A 15,777-nucleotide genomic window follows, 5' to 3' on the forward strand; every position below is an offset into this window, starting at 1 on the left:
CTCACTCCTATTGAGAACCTTGAAGTCTGAGTGAGAGTTAACCATAGAGGCAAAGAGAAGGCTAAAGTTCTAGACAGCAAGGTCAGCCGGTGTGAATGGGGTGGCATTCCAGGAAGTGAATGAAGTTTAAAACTTCATTCTGGTGCATGTGTAGAGTTTGGAAGAAGGGTCAAGATTGGATACAAGAAGACCATAAAGGGTCAGCAATGGTGGTTTGAACCTGAGGAAAGATGGTTCTTTTGGGGACGGTAGAGTCAATAGGACCTTGGAACTGATTGGCTGGGGATGATGAAGGATGAGGAAGAAGGAGTAAATTTATGAATGACATCCATATTTCTAGTATGACACCCATATTTCCCAAGGAAGGGAAGGCAGAATCAAGGGCAGATTTTGATGGGAACATTAGTTCTGTTTTAGACACGCATAGTTTGAGATGACTTTGGGATATCCAAAGTGGAGGTGTTCCGCTAGCTGTTGTGCAGAGGCCCTGGGGGAAGATGTAATAGAGGGTCATCCTCCGGCAGGGGACGTTAACAGCATTGCCTGGAGGACTCCTTAAGTGGAAGAGATGAGGGCTCAAGGTTAGAAGGACTAGCGAACTCACCAGCATTTGTGGCCTGGGCTGAAGTGTATTCCACAAAGGAGAGAGGAGACATAGCCAGAGCGGGAGGAGGGAGCATGGGAGGAACCAAGAGAGGCGAGCATTTCAATGGAGCGAGCGGTCACAGTATGAGATGCTGCTGGGACTTCCTAGGAGACAAGACTGGTGGGGTCCTTTGGACAGCAGATCTGTTTCAGGAAAGTGGTGGTGAAGCCAAACCTCAGGGGGTTGAAAAACAAGTGGGAGATGAGAAAATGGTAATGCTTCCCCTATAAATTTGGATAGGAGAGGGAAAGAGGTCAGTATGGAGAAGGATAAAAATAAGGGAAGAAGAAGAAAAAGAGATCCTGTAGGTGTGTAGGGGTGACTGACAGAGCAAGACTTAAGAGACAGGAAAGGGCAACTCTAGAGTTGAGGGAAGTGGGGCTTGGGGACCGGTAGGTAGAGGCACCTCATCCTCTCACTAGGGGGCTGCCAATGGGGGGTGCATGAGGCTGCTGAGGAGTTAGTGAGTGGGATAGGGCTGAGGCAGGAGCAGGAAGGAAACTCCACACTCCATCATCTTGCTTTTCTCAATGCAGCAGGAGTGAAGTCGTCTTCTGGGGTGGGGAGGGAAGAGGTGGGACGGGGTGGTGGCTGGGTGTTCAAGGATGGCAATGAAGATTTTGAACTTCCTTTGAGGGAGATGGGAGAGAGGGAGCTGATCAAAGACAATTACTAGTACCCTTACTAGTGATGGCTTAAATTGGAAATACCAGCTAGTCTATTTTTGGTGTGAGGATCTAGTTTTTTTTCCTGATCTTTCTCATTTATTTTCTTAACACTCTAATGAGGCAGGTGCTATTTATTTCCTCACTTTATTGAGGAAGAAAATGAGTCTCAGAGAGGGTCCAAGGTCCTCAATATATTAAGGAGCAGGGTGGGCTTTAAATCCGAGTCTTACTGCAAAGCTACACCCTGAGCCACCTCTTCATCCTCAATGACATCCAAGTGGGGGGACTGGAGAGCATGGCCACCCATTTTTGAGGTTATGCAACTTTTTCAGGTTTTGACTCTGTAGGTGGAGAGCAGGTGTGGTGGGCAGAGATCATGGGAGATGGGGATAAATGTGTCAGAGCGTGTGGTCTGAGAGAGAGGGAGATAAGAATAGAAGGATGGAGAGTGGTGGGGAGATGTAGGGTGCAGGCCAGATGCAGGGACAACACTGCCATGGAGTGGGCAGCTGAGGCAGAATAGAGATGAAGGTCATTAGGCTTGAGGACATGAAGGAACAATGAGGCTAAGGTCAATAGGAGCTAATGTCCTCCATGATATGGGGACCTGTCCACAAAGCCAAGGAGAGACAAATAGAGGGCACAGCAAAAGGGTAGGTGAGCTTCCAGGAAGAAGGAGTTTTTGCAAAGTCATGGTTTAGAAGGGATGGAGGGGATGAAGGAGAACTTCCGCACAGCCTAGGGCCTGTGACTTAGAGGAGGAGCATCTTCCATGTGGGAGGGCTGCAGGTAGCAGTCCTGGGGCATCCTGTTTCAGTTAAGGTCAGTAGATGGAAGCTCAATGAAGGGGCATCCCTTGGCATTGGGGCTTACAGATTTATGACACGGCTTAGCCCATCCCCTCTGGAAAATCTGCTGCAGGCCATGACCCAATGGGACTTTGGATTCATCAACTTCAGTCTCATCCAAACTCTTCCTCATTGTCAAATCATAAGCCGGAGGATAAAATAATGCCTCATGTGTAGCATGGAGTCAGATGGTTCATTTTCTTCCCAATTTCCTCTCATCTCTCCTCAGCTGCTGGGCCAGGGTGGAGTAGAGTAGGTTTGGAAAGGAGAGAAGTAGGTCTCAGAAATCCTCCTCCAGAGACTTGGGAGCATGGGGGTACTCCACAGAGGATGCAAGGGAGCTGATGTCCTCCACTGCAGCCTTGCCTTCTTCTCTTTCCTAGGGGAACACTCAGGCTCTGCCCCTTCTTATTCCAAGGAGTAGGTGTCTGCAAAGGGACCACCAGGGCTGATGAACTGCCTGCCATTCCGAAGCTCAGTTCTGACCCTGGGTGCTGGAGGCTGCACCTCTGCAACTGGCATGAAAGCCAGGAGTTGGGCTTCCAGAAGGCAGCTGGGTTCACCTAGGGTCACCTGGCTGGCGCTCATCTCTCTGCTCAGCGGCCTGCTCGCCTCCAGCCAGGCCAAGGTCTTCAGTCGCTGTGAGCTGGCCAAGGAGCTCAACAGACTGGGTCTGAACGGCTTCCGGGGATACGAACTGGCTGACTGTGAGCACCTTTTCCCCTGGCTGGCCCCTGGCTCCCTCCCCTCTTACCTTCACTTCCTCCTCTCTCTCTGTTTCTCATTAAAGGGGTGTGGCCTTGGGAGCTGTTTGAGACTAAGCTCTTATCTACAAAACCACGATAAGTGAGATGACAGGTAGAGAATGCTCAGCCCCGAGTTCCATGATAGTAGGCGGGAGACACGCAGCTACATTGGAACCACCTTTTCATTTTCCCCTGCTGGCAAAGGCAGGAGTCGAAAGAACTGAATATCTTAGTATGCAAAACTTAATCCTGGCCACGAGGATCAGACATTCCTGGCAAAATTAGAAGGCAAATTGAACAAATTAGTAATACCGAACTTCTCAAGCTGCTGGCAGTTTTGGGAAGCTGTCTGTGAAGTAGAGACACATCTGGACTTATTTTTTCCCCACTCTAGTCCTGACCCCCTTTGTAGATTCTACTCATGTCCTCCTAATTTTGCCTCTAAATATTTAGTTCTTGTAAATTCATTGGACAAATGCATTGGGCTTTACTATGCGTTAGGCAATAAACTTGAGCCTAGGAGTTGCAGGTTGGAGTCCCCTGTTATATGGCAGCTGTATGTAACCTTGGGAAAATCAGTTGACTCTCTGAGCCTCAACTGATCCAACTGCATAGTAGGTGAGAAGGCATCTGCCCTGGTCACCCCGAGGTTGGGGCTGGGGAGTCAGTGTGTGGGACCCACACTGTGAGTGCACCAGTCTGCAGTGACCCAGTCACCTGACCTCCAGGCCTGTGTCTGTCACCTACAGGGGTCTGCCTTGCTTACTTCACAAGTGGCTTCAACACAGCTGCTGTGGATCATGAGGCGGACGGAAGCACCAACAATGGCCTTTTCCAGATCAATAGCCGGAAGTGGTGCAGAAACCTTGCACCAGATTCCAGCAACTTGTGCAGGATGTACTGCTCTGGTAGGTTGGATCTCGGCCTTGGGTTGGCTGGGGTCAGGCCTCTGCAACAGTGTTTGCTTCTGCCAAGTTCTGCCTTTATCTCTGAGTAAGGATCCCCTAGGAGACAGATCTGTGGGAAGCGAGGAGGGTGGAACCTCCTTCAGTCTGACTTGGGGGTCCAGATGGGACACTAGTCTCAGAGCTATAGGAGTGGAGGGAAGATGGTCTCTGATAGAGGGGGAGAGGGATAGAGTGACTCTGGATGTTCAGCTCTGACCCCTGCTTCCCCATTTTGTGTTTCTCTGCCTCCTACTCCAGACTTATTGATCCCTGACCTCAAGAACACTATTGTCTGTGTTATGAAGATAGTTTCAGGGCCCAAGGGTCTGGGCTACTGGTAAGTGACTGGAGCTGGACCCTACTAGTGGCCAGGACTGGTATAAACTAACCCTTAAAGGGCTAGTCACAGGCACGGTTCCAGGCTTTATGATCGAATCCTCACAATAACTCTTGGAGTGGGGATTGTAAGTATCGACGTATTTGCAGGTGATACACTTGAGTTTCGAGGAGGTTAAGCAATGCACTGGTGGCCACATGGACACATAGTTGAGCCTGGTTCCTCCAAGATCTGCCTACGTTGGGACATATGCTTAGAGGTCCTAAAGACCAGGGTTTGAGAAGATTGTTAATTTTTTTAAAACTGTGGCATCTTTTGTATAAAACCTAAATTTTATATGAAAGGTCAAGATGTACAACAGACTGAAGTAGACATTCTCTGCTTGAAATGGGTGGGGCTCTAGAGCCCCACCTTCTCAGCCTTTTCCACCTCCTTTCAGGAAGATGGCCTTTGAAGCCATCTTTAGAGTCAAGGGAATTAGATGAGAGTCACATGGGCCATTGAACTAGATGGTTGGATCATGAGGTGCCTCTGAGTCAGGAGCTCCCCAGCTGCCTCTGTTGATGGGGGTCTCCTACTTAGTCTCTAACCTCTCTTCCACTCATATTTCTGGAGGAGAAACCAGCATGGGTGGGGGAGGGCAGCATCTGGGAAGGTAAAACGCCTAGGGATTGGAGCACTACGGACAGATATGACAGATGATAAGGCTGGGGAGGAAGCCTGGGAGACACTGAATGTTAGTCCAAGAGCAGAAGGAAGGGAGAGAGGGTGTGAGCACCTATTTGGAGACTCTAGAGGAGTCTAGGTGAGAGATGTAGGGTCTGAATGAGGACACGTTCACCAATGATGGACTGCAGAGGAGACAGGCATGAGGGATGTGGAAGAGATAAAGGGACGGGTGAGATGTGACCTGAGAGGGAGAGGAAGAGGTACAAATGACTAGGAACCTAGAGAAGGTCTGAAAATGGTCTGAAATGACCATAGCTTTGGCAATGTGTTGGTTTGAGGACAGTTGAAGCCCTAGGAACTGAGTCTGAGGTGAGGCAGGCTCAGAGGGATGTAATGCACATCTATAGAGTAGGGAAGGAGGAATGCAGGCTCAGGCACACATCCAATGGCCACTATCTGAGATGGACGGTCCTTATGGGTTAAATTAAAGAACATCTCTCTTTTATACACTGGGAGTAAATTTCTGGCATGAATATCCCCTGAGAGCAGGTGGCTGAGGCTAGTCATAGAAAGTTTTCCCAGAAGGTGGACAGGGTGCCATTCCTTCATTCTACACACATGTACTGAAGATTTGGGCACGCCACGCTTGGTGCTGGGTCCTGGGTTAAAGAAATATCCAAGACCTGTCTTTGCCTCTATGAGCTCATGGTCTAGTGGAAGAGACAAACACGTCGTCAACTGATCTTTTTTGGTTGATAGATGTATAGAGGTCCTTTAGGGGCACTCTTGCTCACTGAGCTCTTTGACACTGACATCATAGAGGGCACTAATTATCAGAGCCTGGCACCCCTGAGAGTTTGAGACCCCAGGACCCCTGTGGCCTTCTTGCTTAACTCCCTCAGTATTTCAGTTGTGAGCTGATAGAAGTTTTGGTCCCCAAAGAGCCTATGAAATATAGTAACCAACAACAGAAAGACCCAGTTTGGTAGCCAAGGAGGACGGGGTGTGGGCCCAGTTTTGTCACTTACTAGGGGTGGGCTTTGGGCAAATGATTTTGCATCTCAGTCTGAGTTTTTCATTTGGAAAAAAGGGAATATAATATCTCTCCTGTCTACTTAGAAGGGCTGTTGATGGCAGGAAGGGGGTGGTGACAAATGGGGATGGGTGAGAGGGTGCTATGTGAACTGTAAAGGGCTGTACATATGCAAGGCGACATTGGCGATAGTGATACCACCAGAAGCGTTAGAGTGTAGGGAAAAGTCTGGGCTCCAGACTCCAGGGCTCTAGGCCTTTGCCACTGACTTGTGGGTAAACTTGACCATATTAGTAGTGTCTTCAGTGGTAAGGTAAGGAGGCTAGTGACTGAAGTTTTTAGGACCATTCTCTTCTGTTTTGAATAAATTTCTTCTAGTGAATTCCTTGCTTGTTAACACAGTTTACTTGTCCTTCTCCCTTCATGAGCCCCTTTCCTTGCCTGTCTTCTAGTTCAGAGCCCACAGTTCCTTCATGTTTTTCTCTGAGCAGTGCCTGGGGCTGCAGCTGATATGCTCTCTCATCTTCTCTGTTCTCCATCCTCAGGGAGGCCTGGAGGCATCACTGCCAGGGCAAGGACCTCAGGGACTGGGTGGATGGCTGTGAATTGTAGGTCCTTCTCTGGATGGACCAGGCCACGCACTGGGAAACGAGGTTGGGTTCCTGACCCAGCCTTGGGAAGACAAATCAACTAATAAAGTCTAGTTTAACTTAAGCCTGGTCTCAGTTGTCCGTGTGTTTGCATGTTGGCACCACAGTTTCTCGCCATCTGTCCACCTTGGTTGGGCCTCAGGTAGACTCCAAAAAGCCTACCATGGAAGGTTTGCCTCCATTCCTGGTGACCTTGAGGAGGGGGTAGTCAGAGCCTGCCTTGTCCACCCCTGGTAGAGTTTGTGCCTCAGGTTGCCAAAAATTAGCAAAACAAACAAAAACCAAGTAACAATAAAAATAGAATGCTCCAGTTAAATTTAAAATTTGGATATATGAGTTTTAAAAGTATGTCCCAAGTGCTGTATGGAATGCATTCATATTAAAAAATTCTCGTGTATCTGAAATTCAAATTTAACTGGGGCAAAATTAATTAATTCAAATTTAATCCTGTATACCTGGTGAGCCTAACTGGGTCTGGTGTTGTAAATCTTTGACTTGTATGGAAATGCCCTCGGGACACTTAATATTCTGTCTCTGGTCACAGATGGCAGCCACCATGCCTTGGCCCTTCTTCTGGTGACTGCTAACGCACTCCTGCCACCATGGGGTGATGCAGTGAATGCCCTCGAGGAACTACAGAGGCTGCTGCAATCTCTCACTGTGCTCTCTGGCGCCCTCTACAGGCGGGAGGTTCAAGTGCTGCTGGTAGTGAGGGATCATTTCCTGAGTAGGAAAGTGCCCCGCCCCCCACAACTGCTGAACATGGCTAGGAGGCTGCGATGGGGTGGGATTGCCAGTGACTTTCACGCGGCAAACTGCACAGTCCGGGCGGGAATTTTTTTTTTTTTTTTTTTTTTTTTTTTTTTTTTTTTTTTTTTGCCTCCTTCAGTATACTGGGAACTCAGAAGAAGGCAGCGCTGTCTCCCTTTGACTAAGAACTCAGTGTTAGGAGGAGGAAGGTGTCTGAAGGAGAAAGGTGGGCAGAGTCCTAGAATCACAGTGGTTATGATGGCAAGAGCAGCATTCAAGGTGATGGGGCGACATAAGACTGTCTTGAGTTTGGACTGTAGAGCCTTCTGGAAAGGCTCCACAGAACCCTGCAAGTATTGAACTGTTGGTTGAGGCTTGGCTGGTAACTCCTAGGGAGGGGTTGCACCATCACCCACCCCGGGGATCTGCTATCTTTGAATGCCACCGGGTCAGCAAACACCAGAGGGGTGGCTGAGCACCTGCAATTGGTGAGGCAGGCTGGTGTCCCTGCATTGCTGCTCTGGTCAAGGGGATGATAAAAATTGGGAGCTGCTTATATAAATGAACAATGGCAAAAGATCTTGCCAGGAGAGGGAACATTGTGACTAATGGATTTATTAAAACATAGGTAGAGACTGCTCTTTCTTTAATATTAATGCAAACACTGTGTGTGTGCCTACTGTGTGCCATGCATTATCTAATTTAGACCCTAGAATAATAACCATGGTGAAGGTACTATCAGTACCCCCATTCTGTAGATAAGGTAGATTCAGAGAAGGTAAATTTGCACCCAGGTCATTGTAACTCCATGTGTAACCTCAGTCGCTGTACACTGTTAGGCGTTGCTGCTGGGCCAGAGACCCAGGGCCCATCCTTCTTTGAATGACTGATGTGCTCTATTTCATCTGTAGTCGTACCTTCCATGTCTGCATTACATGATTGCTGCTCTGGTCTCTTCAGCTTGTTTGGCGAAGGAGTAGGCAAACCGAGGCTCTTGGAACCAAAGGGATAATTGGGAAAAGGATTTGGAGGGTCTGGGCTGGCATGAAGGCCTCAGGGCTCTGCAATGAGGGGCTTGACAGGTGTCAACCCTGGATGAGTGATCCTGGAGGCCTGGGCCAGGAGGTTGACCAGAAACAGGTGGAGACAGGGGAGAGTTCCCTGACCAAAGCCAGAGAGGCCTCACCTTTGGTGAGGATGAAACAGTGAACAGGCTCACCTGGAAGTGGAAGCTACAGGAGTTCTAGACTCAGAATTCGTGAGAAATGTGCTCAAGTCATTTAGGGTAACCGGGCTGTGTCCTGGGGTCTCTCTGCTTCTATATTATTTGCACCCCACATTCCACCAATCATTCACTCCTGCCTATTTTATCTTCTTGATATCTCAGGAAACAGTCTCTCCTTTTTATCTATATATAGCTGCTTTAATTAAGAGCTCATCACTTCTTCTAGGGACAATTGCGAAGGCCTCCTAAGAGCATCCCTGCTTCTAACCTTGTATCTTGCCACTCCCCTTCTTCCTTACAGAGAGCCGTCTATCTTGTTCCTGCTTTGCATCCTGACCTTAATGTCTTTTCTTACTTTCAGGTTAAAGTTTAAGCTCTTGATATACAAGGTTTGCTATGTCCAGGGTTCAGCTGACCACTACAGATGCATCTCTCAACTCTTCAGAAACTTTTTCCCTAGCTAGTGCGCTCTCTGGCAATTAGTCCCTTCAAAGTAGCATGCTGCTTCTCCATCGCTCCCCCCATTCATTGCACTACAGTTCATAAACTCAGTCTCTTGTGAACTTGTTATCCAAAGAGCTGTTTCAACTGCTGCTCTGTCTTCCTAGAATGTCATTTCCTCAAATCTCAGAGTGGTTCTTCCTTTCTCTTAAATCAGGTCTGATCTCAATTTTACCTCTTTAGAGCAACTCTCTGGCCACCATAGCTGAAGAATCCTCATCCCTCCTTGTCACTGTCTTACCATCATATCATGTACTACTGTCTGAAATTATGTCATGCACATCTGAATTTATGTATGTTTTTCCTTCAGTCTCCTTATGTTAGATTGTAAACACCAGGAGAGCAGGAAATTTGAGTGTTTCTTCTATCCCCACAACCTAGAATAGCTGGCACAGAGTTTTCAACAAATGAATGAATCTGTTGCATGCACCATTGAAGTGTGAATGAATGAACTAATGGTAGGCACCCAGCTAATGTTTTTAGAATCAGTGAATCCTAAATCGTTTTTATATGTAACAATTCATTCGATGGTGTTACTTAAGCACTACCTATGTGCCAGCCTCCATGTATCCGTCCAGGGGGACACACTGCCCCTCCTGAACCCACCAGGGAGACTCTATCTCTCACAGGGAACATCCTGGCTGCTCTTCATCCAAGTCCTACACACCTCCCCTCTTGAGCAGAGGGAGCTCAGCAGTTTGGGCAGAGCTGGAGCGATGGCGTTTTCTCCCTGATTCTAGCTGCCTGACCACGGGAAAGTCACTCATCTTTTGGAGTGCAGCATTCCCCACGGGCAAGAGGAGCTGATATCGTACCAATTGCAAAATAGAGAACAGTGAAGCACCGAGCACCATGCCTGGCACAAGCAGGGTTCCAGAAGTGCTGGCTCCTACTCTGGGGGTGCCAAGTTCCGGCTCACCTGGGACAGAATGGGTGTGTGCAGGTCCTGCCTGCCTGGGAACCAGCTTCCTTGGGAGACTGGCACTGTTTGCTGAGGAGGAGGAAGAAAGAGGAGAGGGGAGGATGTGGGAAGAAGGAGAAAGGGGATGGTTTGGACAAGGTAGCAGAGGTTTTTATGCAAAGTGGGGAGAAATTAAGTGAATTTTGTCACCTTTGTCAGACTTTGCAGCTTCTTTTCAAAAGGAATTATATCCGGTTTAAGATAGGCCCAATACAGAGTGATTGGTGGGCACCAAATCATACCCAGCTACCAGCTTTAGAGGGAGGAGTTCTCTTGGCCTAGTTCGGCTCAAGGAGACAGATTTGAAACAGGCTTTTCTGTACCCTTTGTGCTGAGTGGGGTGAATGCTCCAGGGATGACTAGTCTGCTCAGGTGCTGCTGCTTCTCTATTTCTCTTCTCTGTGCAGGTGAGGGAGACCAGGACTCTTGGCAGCTGAGGAGGCTTTTCTGAGTGCTCCCCTTGAGCTGAGGTTCTGGTGCTCTGCCTGTGTGATCCTTGCCCTCTGCAGGGTATGGCTGGTTTTCTCCACTTCTGAGCTTGTGTACCAGCCGCTCTTGTCCCTTTGCTGTGGCAGACTTTGCAAACTAAACACAAGCTTCTCTCTTACTGAGCTTCATGTGACCAGGAATTCTTCTCACCCCTTCCACAGTAGCCACTGTCAATGGAGCTGGCGCTCGGAATGGGATTCTTTATCATCCCTGACCTGCCATGGTTCAGGCATCACAGCGACACCTGCCGTAGCTTATCTTACTACCCGACACAGCAAATGGAGGAGGAAACTGATCCTCAGGGAAGTTCTAATGCTTGCCCAAGATGGCACAGTTGGTGCAGCTGGGATTTGGATAGGGATATCAGGCTGCAGAAACCTTGCTTCGTCCCCAGCACATCCCAGCCTCCATTGCTGGAACCAGCCTCAGCAGGCAGGACCCCAGAATGGAAAGGCCCAGTTGAGGGAGGGCAGTAGAGAGATAGCCCATGACTATCCAGCAGGAATCCTTCATTTTCTCAATTCTTCAAGTTCTCTTCTGCTTCTGAGCCTTTGCCCATTGTCTCCTCTGCTAATGCGTCTGCCCATAGCTCTTAACCTTTCTCTAAGGGCTTCAGCCCAAACCTGATCCAACTCAACCAGTCTCAGGTGCGTCCTCTTCAGTGAGCGCACTGTTTTGTTCACCTTTGCCTATGTTGCTGCTCAGGTATCCATGTGCACACCCATTACTCGCCTCTGTCCAACCAGACTCCGATCAGACTTGAAGACAAGGATTGTGTCTTCTTTATATATGAACCCCCCGCACCTGGCACAGTGCCTGGCCACCATGGGTACACACAGAATTCTCAGGCAGTGATAGACTCAGGACAGAGAGCCCAGCCTTCTTCCTGCTGTGTCTTAATGCCTCCTCCCTCTGAGGCTAGTAGCTGGGGATGATTTGGTGCCCACCAATCACTTTATATTGGGCCTATTTTAAACTGGATATAATTCCTTTAGAAAAGAAGCCACGAAAGTCTGAATTACATTAAAGATGAATGGCCCATTAAGATGATCAGTTAGCCAAATGAGTGTGGAGTAGGGAACAGCTTCAAGGAGGCAAGACATCCAGATCCCCTTCCTAAAGCATCCCTTGCAGCCATTGTCAGGGCGTGGACTCTTTTAAACTAACAAATGAAAAGTCACCTCAGCAGCTCTGCTCAGAGATGAATGGGATTCAGCAGCAGGGGGTGCCTGGGGGCTCAGTGACAACCAGAGACTATTGTACATGCATTTCCCAGAGGCTGTGATGCAGGGGTCACAAGGTATGTCTGCGAGGCTGATAATGTAGTTGATTTTGATGCACACAGGTCTTCTAGAAATCTCTACAAGCATAAAATAATTTTATGAAATCGCATTTCCAAGTGTTTCTGTTCATATTCATTTTCTGCTCTCTCATTCACTTTGCCATCTGTGAGAACACGCTAGCTCACGCTAGCAGGTGCCAAAGGTTTAAAAAAATTAAGGGAGAAAAAAACGTGAAATTGATCGAATCCTATCCTTTTTTTTTTTTTTTCCTCCCTGTAAATTGAAAAATGACAGTCTTTATGTCATTTTAGGAGAAGAAATCTTGGTAGCTCTTTGCGGTACTGGTGGGTTCCATTAGAGGATTGTTTAGCACTTTCGAGACCAGGGAGACTTTGGCAAGCATCAGTCGATCCTTAGAGGATCACCAATGGACTTTGGGGGTCCCAAGCCCTTTTAAAATTGTATGCAAAATTTTATGTATCTCTTCATGACCACGTACATTTTTTTCTGGGATGGGGTGTTCATAGCTTTCATCTTTTTAAAAAAGAGCCAGTGATCCCAACAAGGTGAAGAATCACTGTTTTACAGGAAAAAAGAAGAAGGTAGAAAATGTTTTATGCACCTGAGCTTATTTAATTCTCAGAGTAACCCTGAAAACTAGGCACCATCATACTCATTTTATAGATAGGGAAATAGAGGTTCTGAGCAATAAATTAAACCTTTGCTCACATACCCAGTTCTTGTTCTCACCTTAGTCTCAAGGAGTATTGGCGTTGGGAAGCATAAACCAAAAGGGTTGTCTGTCCCTTTCCCACTTCTCCCCTTTTACAGAGGAGGAAATGGAGGCCCAGAGAAATGGAGGGGACTGTCCAGAGTCATGTGTTCAGCTGACGGAAGGAACAGGTTGACAGCTCAGTCTTCTGAGCCCCTGTCTCTTTGGCCTCTGGGCTCAGGTGGGCTGAGCTGCGCTCTCCCTGAGGGAACACAGGACCTGCTGAGCTCACTCCTTGTGGCTGGGCCTGCCTCTGGCTGCCTCCTTGCCTGCTCACCAGGAGCCTTTCTCCAGATACCCTCTAGGGACTCTGATCTCCTCCTCATTATTGCCTGCAGCTCCATAAACTTCTTCCTAGGCATGTTCATGGTTAAAACTTTCACAAGAATAGCTTCAAGCTGGGAAGAAGAAAATAAAATGACTCTGGTTTCTCTTTGCCAAAAACAACAAAGCCACAGTCTGGAAGCCACCAGCTCAGTCCTCAGGCATGGATACTTGCCTTCCTTTCGCTGTCCTTAGCTGCAGCAAGTGGTGTGGATTCTGTTCCTGAGGTTGTGGGCCATTCCCTAATTGATTTATCTGCCTCTGAGTCCACTGAGAATTCAGCCTTGTGGTTTGGACTGTGATTGTTCCCAACCTTTGGCCTTCATGTCATCATTTTGTTCACTCCTGAAATGGTGACACATCCCGAGTCTCTGCCCAATTAATAATCAGTAGTTGGCTATGGATTTGCTTTTTTGAATTTCATACATATATATATGTATATATATATATTTTTTTTTAAACAGGTTAAGTATATAGATCTGGTCTAAGCTGAACAAAACCAGAGTCCCCAAATCAAAAAGGGGTACATAGGTATGTGAGCCCCAAAGCAATCCAAATGTATGTTTGAATATCTTTGCTCCGTTACAAATTGATCTCCTTTTCCTTTTTTTTTCCTGAAAGGAAGCCAGAAATCCAATGAAGCAACTCAAATTGCAACTTAAGCTATAGATTTTTAAAAATTTATGAAGCTGTTAAACTGGAACAAGGCAGAAGCATCAAATAGACTCCCGACTATCCAAATAGACATTTCATTTGGTTCCAGTCCCTGATGGGAACAGTCTGAGGCCACCCTTCAGACCCCTCTTTCCTGCATCTGATAGTCCAGACACCTGCAGGATATTTGCAAGCCTGATGTCATGAGGGATGAGTTTGTCTCAGAAGAGGGACTTCCATGCCCTGGAAAGTCTGGAAGAATAATAATTTTCAGTCTCTCTTGTTTTAAGTCTACGGAAGTTCTATAAAAGGAATTGTAAGCCATGAACTTAGGGGTACAGCTTGGGCACAGACACTAACCTGCTGGGTGACCCTAGGTCAGCCTCTCCCCTGCCCTCTATCCCCTGCTCCTATGAGTATATTGAACTATATGATCCAAAAGGCTTGTGATAGGCAGAATCATGGCCCCCAAGGATGCCCTTGTCCTAATCCCCAGAACCTGTGCATTAAGTTATCTTACATGGTAAAAGAGATTTAGAAGATGTGATTAAGCTAATAACCTTGCAGTGGGGGAGATTATCCTGGATTATCTGGTGGCCTGATGTAATCACCAGGATCCTTTCAAAATGGAAGATGGAGGAAGGAGAAAAGTGGGAGTTAGAGGGAGATGTGACTGTGGAAGTTCAGAGTTATATGATCTGAGGACTCAGCCCATCAAAACTGGCTTTGTATAGGGATGAAGAAGCCATGAACCCAGGAATGCAGGTGGCTTCTAGAAGTTGGAAAGAGTAGGTGGATTCTTCCCTGGAACCTCCAGAAAGAAATGCAGCCTTGTTGACACCTAGGTTTTAGCCCAGTGAGACTTGTGACAGATTTCCAAGCTATAGAACTGTAAGATAATACATTTGTGTTATTTTAAGCCACTAAGTTAGTGGTAATTTGCAGTGATAGGAAAGGGTCTTTTCCAGCCACTTCGTAAGCTAAGAATTAAAGCCCAGCTTCACAAGCAGCTTGGGTGACCCCAGCTGAGAGAGTGCTGCGAAGGCAGGGCAAGGGTCTCTTTTCCAGCTTTCTTCTGAAGTTCTCGTTACTGCCAGCTCCTTGGTCATGCTTGTGTGCAAACATGACAGGTAGGTACAGCTTGTCCCACTGGGTGCTGGAGACCGTGCTATCACAGTACTTGGAGTCTCAAGGGATCTTGGGAGATTGTCTGGTCCTGCATCTTCCCTACACACAGAAAAAACATCTCTATCCCCAAATTGAGGAAGCTGAGTACAGAGAAGGGCAGGGTCTCATTATTGTCAGACAGTTGTTGAGAAAAGAAGGTCCAGGACTAGGTCTGCCAACTTTGGGTATGAGACTCTTTTCTACTCATCATGTTGGGGAAATAACTTTTCCTTGTGTTAGTGGGTCATGGTGGGAGGGAAGAGGAATGAATAGGTAGATACCCGGTAGATAGGATGCTGGATGGAAGAGCAGGGACCAGAATTCGGAGCCCCTGGTCTAGCCTTTCTATGCACACGACAAAAGACATGTTAGAACAATAGACTTTCCCCCACCGCTTTGGGGGAGACCCTGGTTGGGAGTGTTAGGGGTTGAGGTGGGAAGTAAAAGTCAAGGCTAAAGGAATGGAATCAGCAGGATGTCATGAGGACAAGATTCTGCCTGAACAAGAAAGTCTCATTTGCCACCAGGAGCCCTAAAGGGAACATTCCCCTGTCCTCTGCAAGGCATCTCCTAACCTCCTATCTTACATGGACGCCCTCTCAGGAGTCATGGGACAAATGTGATTGCTGGAGAGATGAGGCAGGTCAGTTAGATGGGGTGGAAAGGTGAGGTGGAGAGAGGGCCAGGTAGGCTGGTGAGTGGCGGAGAGGCCACAGTGGGGGCCTGTGTCCAGCCCCATTTGACAGACAGGTTGGAAGGAGTCAGGGCAGCAGAGTGCAGTGGGCCTAGAAGGCTGTGTTTATGGTTCTGAGGTGTGGGCAGCCTTCTCAGCTGCTGCCCCTTCATGCCACTTGGAGGGGCACTATCCTTCCGGATGCAAGCTGCAACCTGTCAGTGGGTCATGAAGTCATTGTCGAGGTTGTGTTCAACTGTTCAAAAATTGAGAACAGGATAAAATATAGAGTGTACACATTTTGTAAAGGAAAGTGCTATTGCATGAAACTTTAAATACACATCACTGGCCTGGCAGGTCTGGGCCTTAGTGTCTGGGAAGAGAGACCTGGATGTGGAGAAAAGGCAGAAATGACACAGCCATTTCCACAAGAC

The 15,777-nt window shown here is 47.7% G+C and overlaps 1 protein-coding gene across 1 annotated transcript; it reads left to right on the plus strand.

Moving 5' to 3' along the window:
* Positions 1-2,667: 2,667 nt before the first annotated feature.
* Spaca3 (sperm acrosome associated 3) lies at positions 2,668-6,553 on the plus strand. The gene is made up of 4 exons (XM_047547273.1): positions 2,668-2,869; positions 3,658-3,816; positions 4,114-4,192; positions 6,440-6,553. Exons 1-4 carry the CDS (start codon positions 2,683-2,685, stop codon positions 6,504-6,506), a joined length of 492 nt encoding a protein of 163 aa, XP_047403229.1. The 5' UTR covers positions 2,668-2,682; the 3' UTR covers positions 6,507-6,553.
* The last annotated feature ends 9,224 nt before the right edge of the window (positions 6,554-15,777 follow it).

Source organism: Sciurus carolinensis, chromosome 3, assembly GCF_902686445.1.
Source record: "Sciurus carolinensis chromosome 3, mSciCar1.2, whole genome shotgun sequence".
NCBI classification, from domain to species: Eukaryota; Metazoa; Chordata; class Mammalia; order Rodentia; family Sciuridae; genus Sciurus; species Sciurus carolinensis.